Raw genomic sequence first — 19,844 nt, forward strand, 5'->3', positions numbered from 1 at the left:
CTGGGTCTGTGAAACATGAAGTTTGTCTCTGATAAATAAAGACGTTTATAGAATTTACAGAAGCATCAGTTTGACACAGAGGAAGCAGAAACTTCATCTTTAAACTAATAAAAGCTTCCATCAGTCACAGCTGAGCCAAGTGTTCAGGTAACAAAGGGACTCGTTTATGGACTCTAACAAAGGTTTGTAATTTAATGCAGTCAGTTATAAAAGAATAAGAAAACTGTACTGAAAATAAAAACGTATAAAAATATTTAGGGAATAATGAAACTGTCAGTAAATATGTCAAATTAAAGGAATATTTACGAGAAAAAATAAACCAATTATTGAAGGATTTTAATAAAAGCATGTTTGCAGAGTAAAACCATTTTCATTTTTAATAAAAAGGCTGTTTTTAAATGTAAACTTAAAAAAACGATGTTTGAAAACATTTCATTTATAATCCAGCAGAAAAAAATGTTCATTCAATTCTTCAGCTGAAGCTTTTATTTTGTAAAGCTGCCACCGGGAGTCGCTGTTTCCTTTCGTGTTGCTGTCTGCTGCTTCCCAGCATGCACTGCTGCACTGATACTGTACAACGTGACGTAAGCACACGCATGTCCGCGTGATTAGATAACATGTCAGGAACATGTCACGCCGTCAGACAGAGCGGCTCCTGCGGGAAAACCGAGCGCAGCCCGCGGGAAGACTTCCTGCTGCTGACACACCGGGTCACGTGTTCTCATAGAAACACGGAAACGGCCACGGAGCTCACGTGTGTCTGCAGAACATGCAGGTTTAACAGCACGTTTCTCACTGCGGCTTGGTTCAAATGCACGGACGTGTAAAATCAGCCAAAAATTAAACGGAGTTTGGTGTAACAAATAATTCTAAATTACAGCCTGTAAAACTGATGCTCTTGGGCACATAGTTGGATTTTCACTGATCTTTGGTCACAGCGAGGTGTGGAAAGGTCCACCTGGAGTCTGGTGAGAGGACAGTGGAGTAAAAGCAGCTGCTGGTTAGTGTGTGTGCGGCTGAAGAATGAGATTACTGCAGATCACTGTGGAGTTTCCCCTCCACGCACATCTCACCCACTCTTAATGCAGCGTAACATGGACGTGTGTGACTGCTGCTGAGTCACCGGTAGGAAACTGACATCAGGAAAATATCTGAGTGGACTAGTGAAGGATTCTGTTCGTGTTTAAAATGAGCACAAATGTGAATGGAGTTTGGTTTGAGGAACGAAAGCCAGGCTGCTTCGTGTTTTTGCTCCGAGCATTTACTGATTGTCAGCATCTCCTCAGATGAGCCGACGGTTTGAGACGCTGCCAGGTGTAACAAAAGCAGCTGTTATTAGCTGTAAATACACACATATATGAGTGGAGTCTGGTGCGTCAGTGAAGGAGCTTTAACCTCTGACTGAGCTCTGACTGAAGTTTGAAAAACACGTAACTGTAAAAGTGAACGTGTGAAAAACGGAACATTTTTGACTGGAGTCTGGTGGAGACTGCTTCCACGCGAAAACATCATCACCATGCAGGTGTGGATGTGAAGCATGTGCCTGCAGCTCAGTGTCACACATACAAACAAGTGTGCAGCATCTCCGTTTGTGTTATTGTTTATTGCCTGACGACCTCCTCCTCCTGCCGTGGACCTCCTCCTCTTCCTCCTGCTGTGGACCTCCTCCTCCTCTTCCTCCTGCTGTAAATCAGTGATCAGAGTGACCCGTTGTCACGGTGACGCACCACACAGCTGTAAACGTCTTATATAAGTACGCAGAGCACTAAAAGGAAGTGATGTGCGAGTCCATCTGAAACTGGGACACAGTGCTCGTCTTCGCCCGCTGGCTGCTCATTGGGCAGTGGGGATGCTGAGCTCGAGATGCAGCTGGCCAATCAGAATCCAGAAAGTGGAACTTTGATTATGAGGCTGCAGTTCGACCTACTTTCTCCTCAGAGTGACTCACTTTCTCCTTCTTCTCCTGCTGTCCCACTGACTGCTGAAAGCTCAGAGCCAACAGGACACGAACCTCCAAAAACCCACCAATCACGATCAGCTTCACCTCAAGCTGCTCAGACACACGTGGATGTCTGTTTGTCGCAGTCTGCGGCTCTAAAATCAGTGAAAAAGTCAAAGGAGTCTGGTGAAGGAGAAAGCTGGCGCTGCTGTATTTACAGCCTATAGTTCATATGAAATATGATGTTTTCATTGGTTTTGATTAATAAGTCATCAACGTGTCTCGTTTTTATATGAAACATTAAACATTTAACCTGAAATTACACATGAAATATTTTTTCTTCTCATACTTTACTGCTCACAGAGAGATAAATATGTGTGATGGTGAAGAGACGATGTTAGATGTTGTATGTCAGTGACAGTAGTGCAAGGCACAAAAACGCCACCAGAGGGCAGACTGTGCCGCTGAGCTCAGACCCACTGGAATATAACCCTAATCACCTTTATATTCCACTAATAAAGGTGAGCTAGGTGACGTAGACGAAGCTTCGTGTAAACCCAACATGGAGGCACTGAGAGGTGCAGTTCCTGTGGTGCCCAGCAGAGGCAGAAGTGAGTCAGTCCCATAGACTTCCGTGTTAAAATAAACACGTTTGCAGCCTGGCACACAAACCGCAACAACCGTACAGCGGAGGATGTGGTCATAACTCAACTGTTTAAAGTTTTCATTATTAGGGGCGTGGTCTCTTTGACTGACGGCCGGATGGGGATTTAGCGCTACTTAAATAAAACTGATTGTTCAGTTTTCAGATGTTTACTGTAGTAAAATGAGTTTTTGTGACTGTTGGTCCCAACATCAGGAGCTGCTTTACAGCCTCCTCCATTTTTATTTGGGGCGTGAAGAGAGCATCCGCTAACTGATGGCATCACCTTCAGCACATACAGCTGCTGCAGTACAATAACAGAGAGCTCGAATCAGGCTCTTCTGCAGCTAACCACCCGCTCTGCAGCTACACCACCCACTCTACAGCTACACCACCCGCTCTACAACTACACCACCCACTCTACAGCTACACCACCCGCTCTACAGCTACACCACCCACTCTACAGCTACACCACCCGCTCTGCAGCTGCTGCAACTACACCCAGCAGCAGCTTGAGTCTGTGACATCAAAGCCTGCCACTACAGCATCTCCACCAGCCGCTGTAACTAACTGACTCCAGCTTCTCCTCCAATGTTGCTGCATCTGCACGGTTGGAAATATCCAAGCGGGGCTTCCTGTCCTGAACCGACCAATCAGAACGTGTCAGCAGCTGCTGGTGGGTAAAACGAGCTTCGCTGAGAGAAAACTGGAGGTCGTTTTACTTCAGCTCTGACTCGTCCAATCACAGTAACATCTTTATGATCAGTGTGAATATTATAAATTCAGGACGACTCGTGTGCATATATTTATATATAATTTTTATATAACGTCTTTACAACATAAACCACAGATTAAAACAGAGATCTTTCATCAGGTGCACTTCCTCGCTCATACATACTTTAATAGTCACGATATCTGCACAGGCATATTCATATTAACCAAAAATAGTCGTGTACAACAGATCTCAGGGCAAACAGTTCAAGTATATCTGGATCTTTGTGTTCATGGCTATATACAGTTTCTTTACATCAGCTGCACTAGGTTTGTCTGAGGCAGGTCACGCCCCGCCTCCTCCACCTCTGTAGTGGGTGGAGTCATCATTCCGGGCGCTCCACAGTTTGGAAGTTCAGGATGAATCAGTTCGTACTGGAAGAGTTTCTGTTTCCTGCAGAGTGGAAGCGGATGCCGCCGCAGTCGGAGACCGCCGGCCGCTGAAAATCGAAGCAGCTGATCCCAAAGTTCTTAAAATCATTAAAAGCTGCTGGATGCGTCCAGACGTTTGAAAGAGCTGTTTTTAGTGTGCATCTGTCTCCAGCTGGGAAAACTTTCAAATTAAAAGTGTCTGAACTCATCATGAACGTTAACGAAGCTAAAATCAGACAGAATGATGACATCAACAGGAAGTGGAAGTGAAGCTGGACCAACAGGTTTCTTCTGTGTGAGCTCGTCAGTTAGCGTACTCGGCTGAAATGCGTCTGACCGTCCACGTCCTTCACGCTTCTTTCTTTTGTCTTTCAGACTTCCTGCTGGCGACGCTCCAGTAAAGTCAAAGAACTGGGCTGGCGAGGCTAAGCTAACGGTTCGGGCTTACACAGGTTAAAATAGCGTGGTTTAAAAATGGCAGCCTGCTCCTTTAAAACATCAACCAGCTGTTTTAAAGCAGACTTTTATTTTGGCGGGGAGACGCATGTTTTGAAAAGTTCTGCTGATGACATCATCATCCCGCCGGTCCGATGCGGTCTGGATGACGCTGCGATGTTAAGGGCTGGAGAGCGTGGCGATGCGGTGACATCGCAGTGATGTCATCAAACGTCGATGCGGAAGGACAGCAGCTTCTCAGAGTGCATGTTGTTGAGCGTCCGCAGATCTGGCAACTTCAGCAGCAGTTTGGTGAAGCGTGGCGAGTCCACGTCGAGGTGCTCGCTCTCCGGGGCGACGGGCGACTTGTTGACCAACGAGCGAAGAGCGCGGATCAGATTCTCCTGCAGCTGCTCCACCGACGCCACGTCTTCGATGCCGGAGCGGTCTGAAACCACACGGAGAAGGCAGGTCAGCGAGCAACGGGCAACCACTGCAACAACTGTTACGTCTACAATTACTGCAACTGAACCAAACCCGGTAACTATCCCACCCACTGCATCTGCAGCTGCAGCAACAGCTGCAACTAAACAGTTTAAAAACAGACTCCGCATGTGCAACTTCGACACACAACAACAACCAAAAATGATTAAATAAGCAACTAAACACAAAACATCAACTACGGCAACAACATCTTCATACGCCGCTGCTACCGAAATCACTGCAACCACGACGCTTCGCTAACAGCAACAGCTTGAACAAACGGTACCTTTTGCAACTACACCAAACATGGCACAACCTGCAACTCAACAAGTTGGCGCAACTACAGCAGCAACAGCAACATCCCCCAAAAGTTGATTCTGTTCATCTGGGAGTTTTCAAACGTTACCTGATGAAAGAATCAACTTTAGCGACTTCCTTACCTGGATGATTGAACGTGCATCGAAAACAACAACAGCAGCTAAACCACACAAACTCGGGCGACACCTGAACTCGCCGTAGTTATGTGCTACAAACAGGAAGTAGATTTTCTATACTTCCTTCTTAAACTGCGATACGTTTCAGCTAATCTACAGCGGCGGCGATCTTTGCTCACCTGCTGACACGAGCACCACGGCGGTGAAGAGTCCGAGCTCCTCGCTGTCCAGCTCCAGCGCCGCCAGCTTGTGGCTGAAGTCAAACATGGCTCCCAGCAGGTCCCTCATGCCCATCGCCCGCAGCTCCTGCAGGTTGTAGGTGGCGCCGGAGACGAACGTCACCGTCTGCTCCTTCATGTTAAACAGCGACGCAAAACGCACCATCAGCACCTGAGACAGGAAACAAGGACGGGCAATCAGTGAAAGCGCGACGATGTCACCGACACATTTAGGTTTCATCCAATCTCAGCCTGACACGAGTTTGATCAACCAACGAGCAGGCGTGTAACTACAGCAACATTACACCTGCAACTCCTGCTAATAGATCAACATCCTCTCGCCACATCCAAACTCCTGCAACTAAACACAGCAACTTCAGCCAATACACCGCTTATTACAACTGCAGCAACACGTTGACTCCTGCAGCTAAGCCAAATCCTGCAACAACAGCAACTATAGCAACCACTACGTTTACAGCAACACTTGCAACTAAACAACAAGCAACTAGCCTAAGGAGCTGGGAAAGAAAGCGTTCATGACGTGGATGACTGCAAATCTACACAGAAAACAAGCAACTGCAACACAAACTGCATCTGCAGCAACAAACATCACGCTGTAGCTCCAGAGACTACTGCAACATGTTCTGTACCTACAGACAATGCAGCATGCTCTGGCTCCTTAAGAGTCGCCCCTCGTGTTATGTAGTGTTATATAAGTTCATGCAATCTTTATTTGTTTCTGGCTCACTGTTCATTTTATTTTGACATCCTACCAGAAGTACTATTTCTCATTACTTCCTGTCTAACGGAAGAAGGACCGTTTGCTTCAACAAAGCCCTGCGATGCATCCAGTCAAGTAAATCTGCCAGAAAGGAACAGCGGTGTGGTTTTCCTACATGGGAAGATGGTCATCCGTCTGTCTAGTGCGAGGGCAGCATACAGCAAAGACTGCGTCTCACAATGAAACATAATGCTGCAACTAAACATGGCAACTCACCAACTTAACCAAATGCTGCAACAAGCAACTACTGCGACCGCTACGTCTCCATGAACAAATGCAACTAAACACAGCAGCTTCATCTTTGACCTCGGGAACGCTAGTGGGAGTTTTTAAACTCGCACTCTCGGGGACTCGAGAGTGAACTCAATGGTTTTTTCAAAGGTCAGAGGTCATTCCCCTAAAATGTGCTCTGATTGGATGACAGTGCTGTAACTGGCTGAGTGAGAAGACGTGGTAAATATCTAGAGGGTGGCTGCAGCGCCCCCAGTTTGCCTAGTGGTCAGGTCGGGTACAGCATCTAAGGAATCTCAATCAACCAATCAGCACTAAACCGAGTGACATCACAGGTTCACCTCAAAGGTGCCGGCCTTCAGCAGGGCCACCTGGTCGTTCTGGGACAGACCGCTGAATCCCGGGATATGTTTGGCGAACTCTACCACCTCCCTGACGGCGGGCGTGAAGGACAGCGAGAAGTCCTCCCATATCTGCTGCGGGGTCTTCGAGGGGTCGGCGTGAGGCTGCATGTTCATTGGACAAGCCTGCGGAGACAGGACAGCACCGTCAGCCAATCAGGTGACAGCTTGTAAACCCTCCCCCAGTGGATGAGCTCTTACCAGCACGATCCCCGTCTGCTTCTTCACTGGACAGCGCTGCTCCTGGGTCACATGACCAGCGGGGCCGCTCTGCTGGCTCTGCCTCCCGTTGCTACGGTGAAGATGCGTGCGGCTGTTTTCCGGTAGGTAGCGCTCTGTGGCCAGGTTGTTATTGTGGTGGTAGATGGTGTTGAGGCCGTTGGCATGGTAACCGTTTGGGCAGCGGTTGGGCTGCCAGAGCTCCGCCTCCCTATTGTGGTGGACGTGGTTATTGGCCAGCTTGTCGTGAGCATATAGGAACGTCTCGCGGTGAGCGCGAGCAATGGCGCTGATGGTGGAGTCCATCCCGGGGCTGGGGGGCGGGGAGCAGGAGGGGGAGGAGCTCTGATGGGCGGGAAGAGGCGGTGGGGAGGAAGAGGAAGCCGAAGCAGGCGGGGAGGGTGAGGAGGGGGCTGGAGGCAGGGCTGAGGGCTGAGGCCCGGGGGTGACCATCGCCCCCGGGCACGGCGAGGAGGAAGAGGATGAGGAAGAGGAGGACGACGACAGGCTGGCGAGCTGGAAGTCGCTCTGCAGCTGGTCGTTCACCATGTTGTTCATGGCGCTCTGCATCTCGGCCAACATCCTCTGCTTCTCGCGTTTCGGGATCCGCCCGAAACGCACCGCTGTGGAGAGAAGAGGAAGAGGAGGAGTTAGGCCGGATTCAGCGTGTGCGGGCGTGCAGGTGAGCGTGCGGGTGAGGCGGGCGCTCACCGTCGCGGCTCATGCCCACAGACAGACACTTCTTGAAGCGGCACTGCTGGCAGCGGTTCCTGTTGATCCTCACGATGGTGCAGCTCTCGTTCTTCACGCACTTCTTGTACTGGATGTTCTGCTGGATGCTGCGGCGGAAGAAGCCCTGCAAGACCAGACACGCCCACACGTCACCTTCATCATCATCATCATCATCGTCATCACCACCAAGCCCCAAAACTGCCAAAATCCGCGGACTGTATATCCGGTCTTTAAGTCTGACGCCATTAGCCACTTCAGGTCCCAAAGTCAAACGAACACTGCAGCATCACTGAGAGTTAAAAACTGTCTAAAGTCTTTCATATGTAATAAAATCATCAGCGTTGCTGCTTTACCAGGTGTAACTATGAAGTTTAACATCCAGGCATCCATGAAAACAGAATTTATTACACTTAACTGAGTTAGAAGTTAGCAGGAAGTTAGCAGGAAGTTAGCTCGCTAGTTTCGCTAGTTAGCTAAACATGATATAGCATGTTCTGACTGAGAGATTTATGAGAAAATTCAAGCGTACAGCTCTGCTGTCACTTCCAACATAAATGAAGACAAAAAACTAAACAGCAGTGACGTTTGTAGGGTTACTGAAGTTGGGCTAGCTGCTATATAATGATGTGCTACGTGACCGCTAGCAAAACAGCTATGTTAGCATAACATTAGCACAGTGAAGCTGCAGGATGAACGCTAACTTTCTTCCACTCGATAAAAGTTAAGGTGAGGGTTCCTGATGGTTAGAGACAAATGCAATCGCATGGCAGGATGCTGTAAACGGACCAAACTTCAGTCAGGAGAACAACTGAGATAATCCATCCACAATACGAGGTTAGTCATTAATATACTGCTGCATGGGCTGTAGTTACATCGTAAGGGTTTAAAACTGAGCTTTAAAATGATTAGCAGTAATAAAAACCGAGAGAGGCCGACAGTGATCACTGACTGTTTTTAGGGGCTTGTTCAGATTAAACAGAAGAAGATACAAAAGATTAAAACATGTTAAAAACACAACAGCCTTAATAAACGCAGAGTAGTTTGGACTGAAGCATCACATCATCACTTAAAGACTGTGTGTGAATAAATAACACATTTGAAAATAAACAGGAAGTAAATAACTCTGAAATATTACAAAAACAAAAGAATAACAGTTTTAGATTTTAATTAATTAACACAAATACTATCATTGAGTCAGTGGTTCCACTGTGTGTGTGTGAGATCTCACCTTGCAGCCTTCGCAGGCGTGCACGCCGTAATGGAAACCCGAGGCAACATCGCCGCAGACCTTACAGAGCAGCACCATGCCGTTCAGCTCTGAAACACAGTCACACGCAGGAAGTGACATCAGAGGTTCCGTTCAGCTCAACACACAAACATGCAAACGAACTGCGTGCTTACTGGTCAGACTGGCCACAGACTTGCTGGGCGACGTCCTCAGAGAGCCGCCGTCGTCGCGGCCTCGAGGCGAGCCTCCCCCCGAGGAGGAGGCCGAGGAGGACCCGTCGTCTCCGGCCGACCCTGAGCTGGAGCCGGAGCTGAGGAAGGGCAGGGTGAGGGAGGAGGAGGAGGTGAAGAAGGACTGGGAGTTGGAGTTCTCACTGTACATGGAGACCGGACTGGTCCGAGTGGGAGAGCCTCCGGAGGAGCCCACGTAGGAGATCACGCCTCCTGCAGGAGATCAAGGGGAGGTCAGAGGTTATTGACAGTGGTGAGGGGGAAGCGTTCCACCTCTACTCCTCGAACGCTCTGAGCGACTCGGCTTTACTGCTTGTACGCATCACGGCCTCCTCCTACAAAATAAAAGCCTGTAAGTGCTTATTTCTGCTCTTTGTTCTTTCACCTCGTGACACGCAGCGACCTTCACCGAGCATCGGTGTTGACTAACGATGTGTTCATGGACACGGCGAGGAGTCAGAAACACTAACAGGAGGAAACCCTGATTCTTTGTTATGAGAGGATGTTTGTCTGCACATGTCAGAGCTGCACGTGACACACACACGCACACACGCACACACGACCAGTGCGAGCTGTGATCACCTTCATGTTCAGCTGCTCAGTGGTTTGTGAGTCTCACACACTCACACAGCAAGGCCCGCTGCCAGCTCACAAACTGGGTCACCAAGACAGGAACAAGGAGAGCAGCCGCCATCACCTTCACGCTACACGAGGAACCACAGCGAGCTCACAGACACACAGAGGAGTCAGCGTGGAAATGCAGACACAAACGAGCTGATGAAGGTCACGTGACGCGTTTGTAAAGCTGCACATGGACTCTGAGCGTCTGACCACAGAAATATCCGAGCTGTGCTCATGTCTGTGCTGAACCTGCTGCCTCCCCCCTCCTCCCCCCCTCCCCCTCATGCAGCCTCGGCGGGAGGCTCGTGTGTACTCCGCGGTCACGCCCCTGAGACACGTGCCTGCTCCACTCAGACGGCTCTGCAACGGGACTGGAGCGCCAGAGGCCCGCCCACACCCACGCCTACCCTCCCTCTGCACACACTCTCACGTTCCCGCCATTCATCTCTCTCTCTCACACACACACACACACACACACACACACACACACACACACACACACACACACACACAGATCTGCAGCGTTTTCTGCTGCAGTAAAATAAGATTCTCCAGCTTAAACGTGACCTCCTCCTCACTTCCTGTCATATATCTGCTGTTGCTATGGCGATGTTCATATTCAACAATCTAGAGTGTGAGCCAAGACTGCAGACTGCAGACCTCTATGACATCACAGAGAGTAAACTTGCTGATCCCAGAGGATGAATGAGAGCCTGCGGAGTCAGCCCAGAGTCAGATACAGAAGGATTATTATGAACTGTCAGTCATGCAAAGCTGCTCACAATCCAAGAAGAAGACGAGAACGCGAAGAGGAGGAGCTTGTTTTTGGACTGATTCTTCTACTCCCAGAGAACACACACACTGACACACACACACTGACACACACACACACACACACACACACACACACACTGACACACACACACACACACACACACACCGTTGGATGTGTCAGAGAACATTTGGGGCTGGCGTCTCGCCCCAGCCTGGAGGAGCCGGGGATTGAACCACCAACCTTCTAATTGGCAGATGAGTTGCTTCGCCTCGTGAGCGACAGCCACTCAGAAATAATTAAAGCTGAAACCGCAGAAGAAGAATAACCTCCATGTGACTTCATCAGTCACATCCTAGAGGAGCAGTAACCAGCGTGCCCTGCAGGAAGCTCCACAAAGTGCATTCTGGGTAATCTGCGAAGGCTCCTATCAGACTGTGGGATAAGAAAGCTTCATTTAACCTCCACCTGACAACAGCATCATGCTCCAGCTGGGAATCGTTTTAATAAAGTTTCCCGTTAGCGCTGACGCTCGCGGTGGTGACGCGGCGTGTCTCTGCTGCTCACGAGGTCTCAGGACCGATCACATGATCTTCAGGTCCTCGTGAAGGTTTTAAACGTGCTCAGAATAAGACGCTGTGCTTCCTTCAGTCACTGTGCTGACCTCCAGAGGAGAGGATCCAGCTGCTCACACATGTTCGCGTAAACGTGTTTAGGGTCTCTGCTCACCGTGGGAATTTCAAAGCATAAAAGTTGGATGTCACCGGCTAATGACTCGAGGTCGAACGCTGACGTGTCCTCAGAGTCTCTCTGACAGCGCTGCAGTGATGTCTTACTAAACGTTCTCTAAGAACCCTCTTTATCACCTTTTAAGTACGTGTTTAAGCGTCACGCCGCCATGTTTTTTAAAGTTGGTCTGAGGTTTGTGGGCGTGCTGCAGGGAAACGTGTTAGCTGAACTCTGAGCTGACAGGAAGTTCACACGAGCCAAACGCTCTTTGAACGTCAGTGCGGCGAATGTCTGTTATCATTGAGCTCAGCACCAGCAGCTGAGGCTCATGGGTAGTGTAGTGTCAGTAAGTGTCCGCTGTGATGAGCTTTAAACCACAAACACTGTGAGAGCGAGCAGAGCGGCGCTCTATCCTGGGGATACAGCAGGAATCCTGGATCAGGAATATCGGACTTCGAGCAGACGCTTCCATAAATCACATACATCATTCACATCTGTTTTATTCCCTCACTCATTCACACCTCCCCTCCTTGACCTCACTCCCCTCTGATTGGCTCCTTTTGTCCCAGACATGTAAATAAATCACCTGCACAGGTACATCGTCTCACCTGTCGTGTTCGTCACTGTGTTCAGGTTTTATGTCGAGTTTTATTTGTCGGTTTACACTTTATTACATCATGTGATAAATATATCATCGTTATTTACATCAGTAAGCCTGCAGTCTGAAAAAACTCCTGAGTGGTTATTTTAACACAGATTCATGTCTCTGTGTTCTTACGTCTCCCAGCAGCTCCACGTCACCGCGGTCAGCTGCAGCTGTCTGTGGCGAGGTGTGTGACGTGTCTCTGTGTACGGCTCAAACATCCTTAGTGGCATTTGAATAAAACTCTGTGACTCCTGCCTGAAACAAGCTGAGTGCAGTCTGTGCTGCTGCAGATAAAAGCCACACACAGAAACCAGCGCTCAGCTGTGTTTGCGTTGTTCTTGTCTGCGCCAGCAGGGGGAGACAAAAGCACCCAAACTGCAGCGTTAACAGGTGAGGACAGGTGAGAGCCGGACTGTAACTACTATCATCGATGAACCATCAGGTCATCGATCAGAATCAGCCATGATCAATAATCTGATCACATACAAATACAAACTATAAAAGTGCAGAAGAAGAGAGCAAAGGCTCCTGACGTCAGTGAAAATGAGCAAACGTCAAACCACGTGACTGTGCGCAAATCTTTAAATGTGATCGTGTTTGGAGCACACAGGGGGAGGAGCCGGGGGAGGAGCAGCGGAATTATACAATGACCTCAGGCTCAGTGGCAGCCAATCAGAGCCCGCGGAGCTCCGTGAAAACAGAGCGCACATGGCTCAGTTTGCCGGTCCATGTGAACCGGCAACGGGCGCTCTGCTGGCGCGAGCGAGCACGTACACACACATCACTGCGGGTCCACCTGACACCTGTCCACCCTCCGACATGACCGCTGTCACCCTGACCCACTTACCCGAACACACGGCCGCAGTCACGTACACGGTCCCCGTGACCACCGCCGGACATGTGCCAAGCGGGACCCGCTGTTCCCGAAACCCGGCCATGGACACCTGCTCACGGGGACTGCAGTGAGGGCAATGCGGGGTCCAGAACCTGGTCTGGACCTGAACCCGGTGCTCCCGCCCCCCTCACTGAGAGAACCTGTACCGCGGACACAAACACCGGAACAGAGGTTCGCGCGCCGCACAGCCGCAGGTGCTCAAAGCTTCGACCTGTGGTCCGACACTAACGATACCAACAGTTCACTCATCGACCGGTAACCTGCTTGTCTCAGCCTTCACCCCGCGCTGCTGCCAAACTCCATGTAAAATTTTAAAACTCGACCCCTGAAGCAGCCGCAGAGACCCTCACACGCACGCGGCGTTGTTAAAAGTCTAAATAAATGCGCCGCACGCGCACATCGTCGCTCTTATCAGCTCTAATGTCAGCGCGAGGGGCAGAGTAGGGGACGTATTTACCTGGGTTGTTGTTGTTGTTGTTGTTGTTCGTGTCCATGGCAGCGGTGGTCACTGTGACATCCGAGAAAAAGTCACGCACGCGACCCTCGTTTAAAAGTCCCAGAAAGCTACCGCTGCGCACGCATCCCAGGCTCGGAGACGTTGGAGAAGAAACCACCACAGAAGAAGAAGTGGGGTCTTATTCTGTGAATTCAAACTACTGCTCCTGCTGCACGCGGAACCAAGCGATCCGTCCTGCTGCACGCGCGTCTCTGTCTGTCTGCCTGCCTGTGTGTTTTGAAGCAAGGCGCGCGCGCAGCAGGGCGCTGATGATGATGATGATGAATGTGCGGGGGCCGCCGTGCCCGCACGCGGCAGAAAACGGGACCATGTGACCGCGGGGAGAGCCTCGTGCCCCAGTGACACACTTTCCCGCCCCTTCTCTGTGCTGCAGCCGCTCGTTTAAACCTCCGAGCACGTGGAGCCGGCTGCTCCTCGCACAGGGGCATTCTGGGATTCGTAGTTTTTAAAACATAATTTTACTGCTTTGACCAATCATTTAACGTTATTTATTACTACTTATATTTATGATTACTTATGAGCCAAAAACGGACTCCACATCCTCCGGACTAACGATATCAGAGCTCAGGTCAAAGCCTGCAGCTCTCATGGGGGGCATCGGAGCTGACAGCTGGCACATCTGGAAAGGCTCCATCACTGCTCAAAGGTATAAACAGATGTTAGAGGAACATCTGCTCTGACACCTGCTCCGTGCTGACGCGTGTCTCTGGGAGGCCTTCGTGTTTGAGCAGGACAAAATCGCAGACTGCATCTGTCCCAGCCGCACGGCCGCTGAACCGGCCCGCCTGCAGTCCAGACCTCTGACCAGCAGACAACATCTGGAGCATCATGTAAGCAACAACAGGACGAAGCAGAGCCAGAACAGCTGGAATCCTTCATCAGACCATCGCAGACTGATGTTAGAGAGCAAACATGGAGCTGTCCAGGAGGTTTTGTGAGCTGCAGCCTGGCGTTTCTTCTACAGATGTTTACTCAGCAATAAGAAAATAGCGACACTCCACTCACAGCCTCACTGTTGATGCGTTCATGGTGCAGATGTAAAGTCGCAAAGCATTGTTCAGCATCCAGTTAGCGCTGCAGAAGAGGAGCAAACAGCAGCTCAACAAACATCAGCAAACACACAAAGTGCTTATGTGACGTTTGACACTAAACATGTGCGCTGTAGTTCAGAGAGGAACAGGGTGTGACACTCAGAAATGGAGTAAGGGACATTTTATTTAACTTCATACATGATGTGTTACTGAACTAAGATCAGAGCATACAGACGTTGTGTTCTTCAAACGCTGCATGAAAACAGCTGCTCAGCGGTCTGGTTGTTTAGTGCGGCTAAGCTGGTTGGCTGTGGCTCACAGTGAGTCAGACTGGGGCCCAGCAGCTGTAACCTCTGGGTGACGTCTGCTGGCTCTTTAGGTCAGTGCTGTGAGGTTTACAGTCACAGCTCCAGCATTTATGGTCGAGGACAAAGTAGGAAGGTCCTCTCTTCACCACACTGAATATTACCCAGCATCCTTTGCTGTTACTGGGGTCAGTGCAGGGTGACATTTGAGACAGCAGGTGGTGCAGTTGTTTCATTTAGCAGGTTTTAAGTGGGACGTTTTTAACAAATAAGAGCTCGTTTGAATTTGATAGCAGCGAGCGCAGGATAGGCCGGGGACCAGAGGCAGTGAGCAGCCAACCCGTACAAGACGGAAGAAACCTGTCTCACACACACACACACACACACACCCTGTCACTCTGTCACACACAGTAACATCGTGTACCTCCCTCTGTCTTGTCTCTCAGGTGCTGTGTTTGGTCTCGTGTGCTTGGTTACAGGTCGTGTCTGTTTGCTTTTCCTCCCTTTCTTTCTGTTTGTATTTCTTTTCCTCTCCATCCCACGCCTCCGCTCCAGTGTAACATCCACACAGACAGTTTATGAATAGTAAAATCAATATTAACAAGAGAAGCCTACAGAGAGTCTACGGCGCTCCTCCTGGGGGTTTGGCACAGCAAAGCATTCAGACCATGATTGTGCTTCCTGCTTACAACAGAAGCATTTCATTGGTTTCAACTCTTTCCAATCAGATCACACGGACAGACAGCAGGTGGTCATGTGACCCATTGAAGGGGAGAGCATCTTAATGACCACAGATCATATCTGACTTTACTCAAAATCATTCTCACAATATTTCAGTCGTTTGTGTTTGAGTGTCATTGCGTCAAAAGACTCCAACCTAAAGAAACATCTGGAAGGAAGTTCTTTTAAAAAAAGTCATCATCATCACTTTTAATCAGAAGCACAGACGATCCACCTGCACACCTTTAGATTTCCTACACTTCGCTGTGTAAATGTAAGGAGTCTGAGCTGAAGGGTCGAGATTAATTTCAACTTCATCTTTGTCACGATCGGGAACACACACACACAGGTGAGGTTTATAAACTGAAACATGCTGAAATTAATGGCAACATTTTTCCACATTTAGCTCAAAACCTTACAAAAACAAAAACATGTTTTTTCGAGACATTTTTTACAACATTTAGTAAAATATTTGTAACTTTTCATATTTAAAACACAATTTTAAATGTTAAATCTAAATGTTACAGGAAACTAAATATTTAGTCGTCATGTGCTCCTTCATGTTCTCTGTCTCTCTCCAGGCTTTCTCTGTGTGCTTCTTGTGTTACGTTTAAGGTCTGCGTCTTGGGTCAGTATTGTCAGTTCCTGTCTTGTTATGTGTAACTGACCTCAGCAAAGCTCCCCGTGTGCTCCCACGTCATCACCTTCTGTGTATTGATGTCTCCTTCTGTTCCGTGTCGTCCCGCATGGTTGTGTGCATTCTGCTATCAGCAATAAACATGGGGACTGACTGGACTGACTTGACACCAATATGCAAGATTGCACCTCCACCCACAAAGCAACAAAAGGGTGGATATATGTATGTTTTTACAGGAACAGGAGGATGAAAGCAACATCTTAGTTTTGCATGAGCTTGTGGGCCATGTAGATCTTTTGGTTGCCAGTTTTTCTGTGTCTGTTTACAAGCAGTGTGTTAATATAATCTTGTATTGCTTACAATGCAAAGGTCACTGTGAGAAAGTGTGCATACAAGATGCACTGTGCTAACATCTACAGTGGTTTGCAAAAGTATTCGGCCCCCTTGAACTTTCCCACATTTTGTCACATTACAGCCACAAACATGAATCAATGTTATTGAACTTCCACGTGAAAGACCAACACAAAGTGGTGCACACGTGAGAAGTGGAACCAAAATCAGACATGATTCCAAACATGTTTTACAAATAAATAACTGCAAAGTGGGGTGTGTCCATGTCTATGTGCCCATAGACAGCCTGATGAGTGCTAATGACTAAATAGAGAGCACCTGTGTGTAATCTAATGTCAGTACAAATACAGCTGCTCTGTGACGGCCTCAGAGGTTGTCTAAGAGAATATTGGGAGCAACAACACCATGAAGTCCAAAGAACACAGCAGACAGGTCAGGGATAAAGTTATTGAGACATTTAAAGCAGGCTTAGGCTACACAAAGATTTCCCAAGCCTTGAACGTCCCACTTTATAGCCAAAGTATTCACTCACTGTGTCTGTACTGTTTCGCTAGCTTAGCTCGTAGCTGACTCGTTAGCACCATGGCTACTTCACCTGTCCCTCCTGCACTTTCCTGCTCATTGTGTCAGATGTTTAGTTACTCCTCGGCCTCCTTTAGCAGTAATGATATCTGTAACAAATGTAGCATATTTGCAGCTCTGGAGGCCAGGATTACTGAACTGGAGACTCTGCTTCGCACCCTTCATTCACCCTCAGCTAGCCAGGCCCCTGTAGCTGGTGCAGCCGAAGATAGCGTAGGCCCCGCTAGCTGTTCCCCGGCAGACCCCAAGCAGCTGGGGAAAGAGGGCGGCTGGGTAACGGTGAGGAGGAAGCGTAGTCCTAAACAGAAGCCCCAGGTACACCACCAACCCGTTCATGTGTCTAACCGTTTTTCCCCACTCGGCGACACACCCGCCGGGGGTCAAACTCTGGTAATTGGTGATTCTGTTCTCAGACATGTGAAGCTAGAGACACCGGCAACCATAGTCAATTGTCTTCCAGGGGCCAGAGCAGGCGACATTTGACCAGGACATGTCCTTCAACGCACATATTAAACAAATATGTAAGACTGCTTTCTTCCATTTGTGCAACATCTCTAAAGTTAGAAATATCCTGTCTCAGAGTGACGCTGAAAAACTAGTTCATGCATTTATTACTTCCAGGCTGGACGACTGTAATTCATTATTATCAGGAAGTCCAAAAAACTCCCTGAAAAGCCTTCAGCTAATCCAAAATGCTGCAGCAAGAGTCCTGACAGGGACTAGAAAGAGAGAGCAGATTTCTCCTGTTTTGGCTTCCTGTTAAATCCAGAATTCAAAATCCTGCTCCTCACATACAAGGTCTTAAATAATCAGGCCCCATCTTATCTTAATGACCTTGTAGTACCATATCACCCTATTAGAGCACTTCGCTCTCGCTCTGCAGGCCTACTTGTTGTTCCTAGAGTATGATGGGAGGCAGAGCCTTCAGTTTTCAGGCCCCTCTTCTGTGGAACCAGCTTCCAGTTTGGATTCAGGAGACAGACACTATCTCTACTTTCAAGATCAGGCTTCAAACTTTCCTTTTTGCTAAAGCATATAGTTAGGGCTGGACCAGGTGACCCTGAATCCTCCCTTAGTTATGCTGCAATAGATGTAGGCTGCCGGGGATTCCCATGATGCATTGAGTTTTTCCTTTCCAGTCACCTTTCTCACTCACTATGTGTTAACAGACCTCTCTGCATTGAATCATATCGGTTATTGTGTGGATGCCCTCAAAGGCATCCACACTATTGAGTTCCTGTTTCTCTTTAAACTTTATTCTTATAGTTGCTCCACGTTTTTCGGCACTTAACTACTCCCTCAGTTTTCAGCCGATTTTCTCCGTTCAAACTCTAAACTGTTCTGCTATTTCTGCTAATTCCAGCTATATCTTTTGGTGTTTATTACTATTATACTTTTTAAAATATTACACTTTTTTCCTTTTTTTTTGTCCCATTGAAATGAATGGGAAACTTCCACAATTCTGCTAAAACTTGCTTGTTTTTGAAACTTAACTACATGCTCATACTTTCATGTAGAAACTCCATTCAAACTTTAAAACGTTCTCAAATGATTGGGCTATTCCTGTGTGATTCAGCTTTTTCATATCTGATACCGTTTTCATTTAATGCCTCTTTAAGTTTTCAGTTGCAGATTTGTGATTTTTCAGAAAATACATGCGTTGCTATGGTTGCTATGCAATTAACCTAGAGTGAGCACTGGTGCGTTCTGAATTTTCTCTTCATGTCTGAACAACTTCTTGCTACTCACTCAATTTCCACTCATCCCCCACAAATTATACATCAAAACGTAGGTATTTTTGCTGGCTTTAAGACAGTGTCACTATAATTATCGTGCGAGTTACGGTTTTTTCACAATTTGCCTCGAAGTGACACAAAGTCTAAAAACTCCCCATTCAAAGTCTATGGGGAGGTTGTGAAACTCAGAGCTGAAATACTGAAACTGAAGGCATTTTCAAATCGTCATATCTCCTTAACGAAGCAAAGTTAAGACATGAGGCTTGTGCCAATTCATCTTCAGACACTGCTGACACTCACGGTCGAAGCAGTTTTTACAGTCATCTTACCGTTGAGCCATAAATTACGTTTGTTTGAGGGGTGGAAATCTGTCCTCCTCTCAGTTTTCAAACTCCGAAAATGAAGCCGTTTCTTCTCTCGTCATATCTCCGCGACGGAGGTACAAAGAGCTATGTAAATCGCAGTGCAGTTCACCCAGTGCAAGAATTATGCTTCTATCCCACCTAGTTTTTGAGTTACACGACGTTTTGTAACTCCAAAAACGGCGTTTTCGCCTCTCACCGCGATCTAATTCTGACTGCTCATCAACCTGTTTTCCAGGCGCCCGCTCTCTTTGCCAGTGGCGCGATTGGTAATGAAACGGATCTTCAGACCAAAGTTCGTGGGTTCGATTCCACCTTGTTCAACATTTTTTTCCACTACAAATTGATACACTATCACAGACCTGTAATTCATATTGATAATTTAGTACAATTCTGCAACGTTTAATGATTTTGGAAGCTTTTCTAATATGGACCTCAGATTCTTGTTAACGCTCCATGGCAGAAATACATACAAGTACACAGCCTGATAAAGCAGACAGAAGTACCTCTGATTGGTTCAGCATTTTCACCTCCTATCAGCACAAATCTCAGCTGTTTTCAGAAAAAACTCTTTTGAGCAGAAATTCTGCTGATTCATCTCTTTTCAGTGCAACTTTCTGCTTCTTTCCATCTTTTCAGCAGAAATTCTGCTGATTCACCTCTTTTCTGCAAAGTTTTCAGCCTTTTCACCTGTTCTCAGCAGCTTCTGCTCATTTCAACAGAATTGTCAGTCTCTCCACCTCTTCTTTGTGAGAATGAGTTTGGCTCAGTGAGATGACTAGCCACCTTGAGACCAAAAGGGCCAGGTTCGACTCCTACTCAG

General features: G+C 48.0%; 1 protein-coding gene across 1 annotated transcript; it reads right to left on the reverse strand.

Moving 5' to 3' along the window:
• Positions 1-2,506: 2,506 nt before the first annotated feature.
• nr1d1 (nuclear receptor subfamily 1, group d, member 1) lies at positions 2,507-13,659 on the reverse strand. The gene is made up of 8 exons (XM_085156522.1): positions 13,238-13,659; positions 9,061-9,330; positions 8,888-8,976; positions 7,639-7,783; positions 6,910-7,550; positions 6,649-6,834; positions 5,257-5,467; positions 2,507-4,608 (listed from the first exon to the last, which is right to left on the reverse strand). The coding sequence occupies exons 1-8, from the start codon at positions 13,272-13,274 to the stop codon at positions 4,388-4,390; spliced, it is 1,800 nt and encodes a 599-aa protein (XP_085012648.1). The 5' UTR covers positions 13,275-13,659; the 3' UTR covers positions 2,507-4,387.
• Between the last annotated feature and the right edge of the window lie 6,185 nt (positions 13,660-19,844).

This window comes from Neolamprologus multifasciatus, chromosome 4 (assembly GCF_963576455.1).
Source record: "Neolamprologus multifasciatus chromosome 4, fNeoMul1.2, whole genome shotgun sequence".
In the NCBI taxonomy this organism is placed as follows: Eukaryota; Metazoa; Chordata; class Actinopteri; order Cichliformes; family Cichlidae; genus Neolamprologus; species Neolamprologus multifasciatus.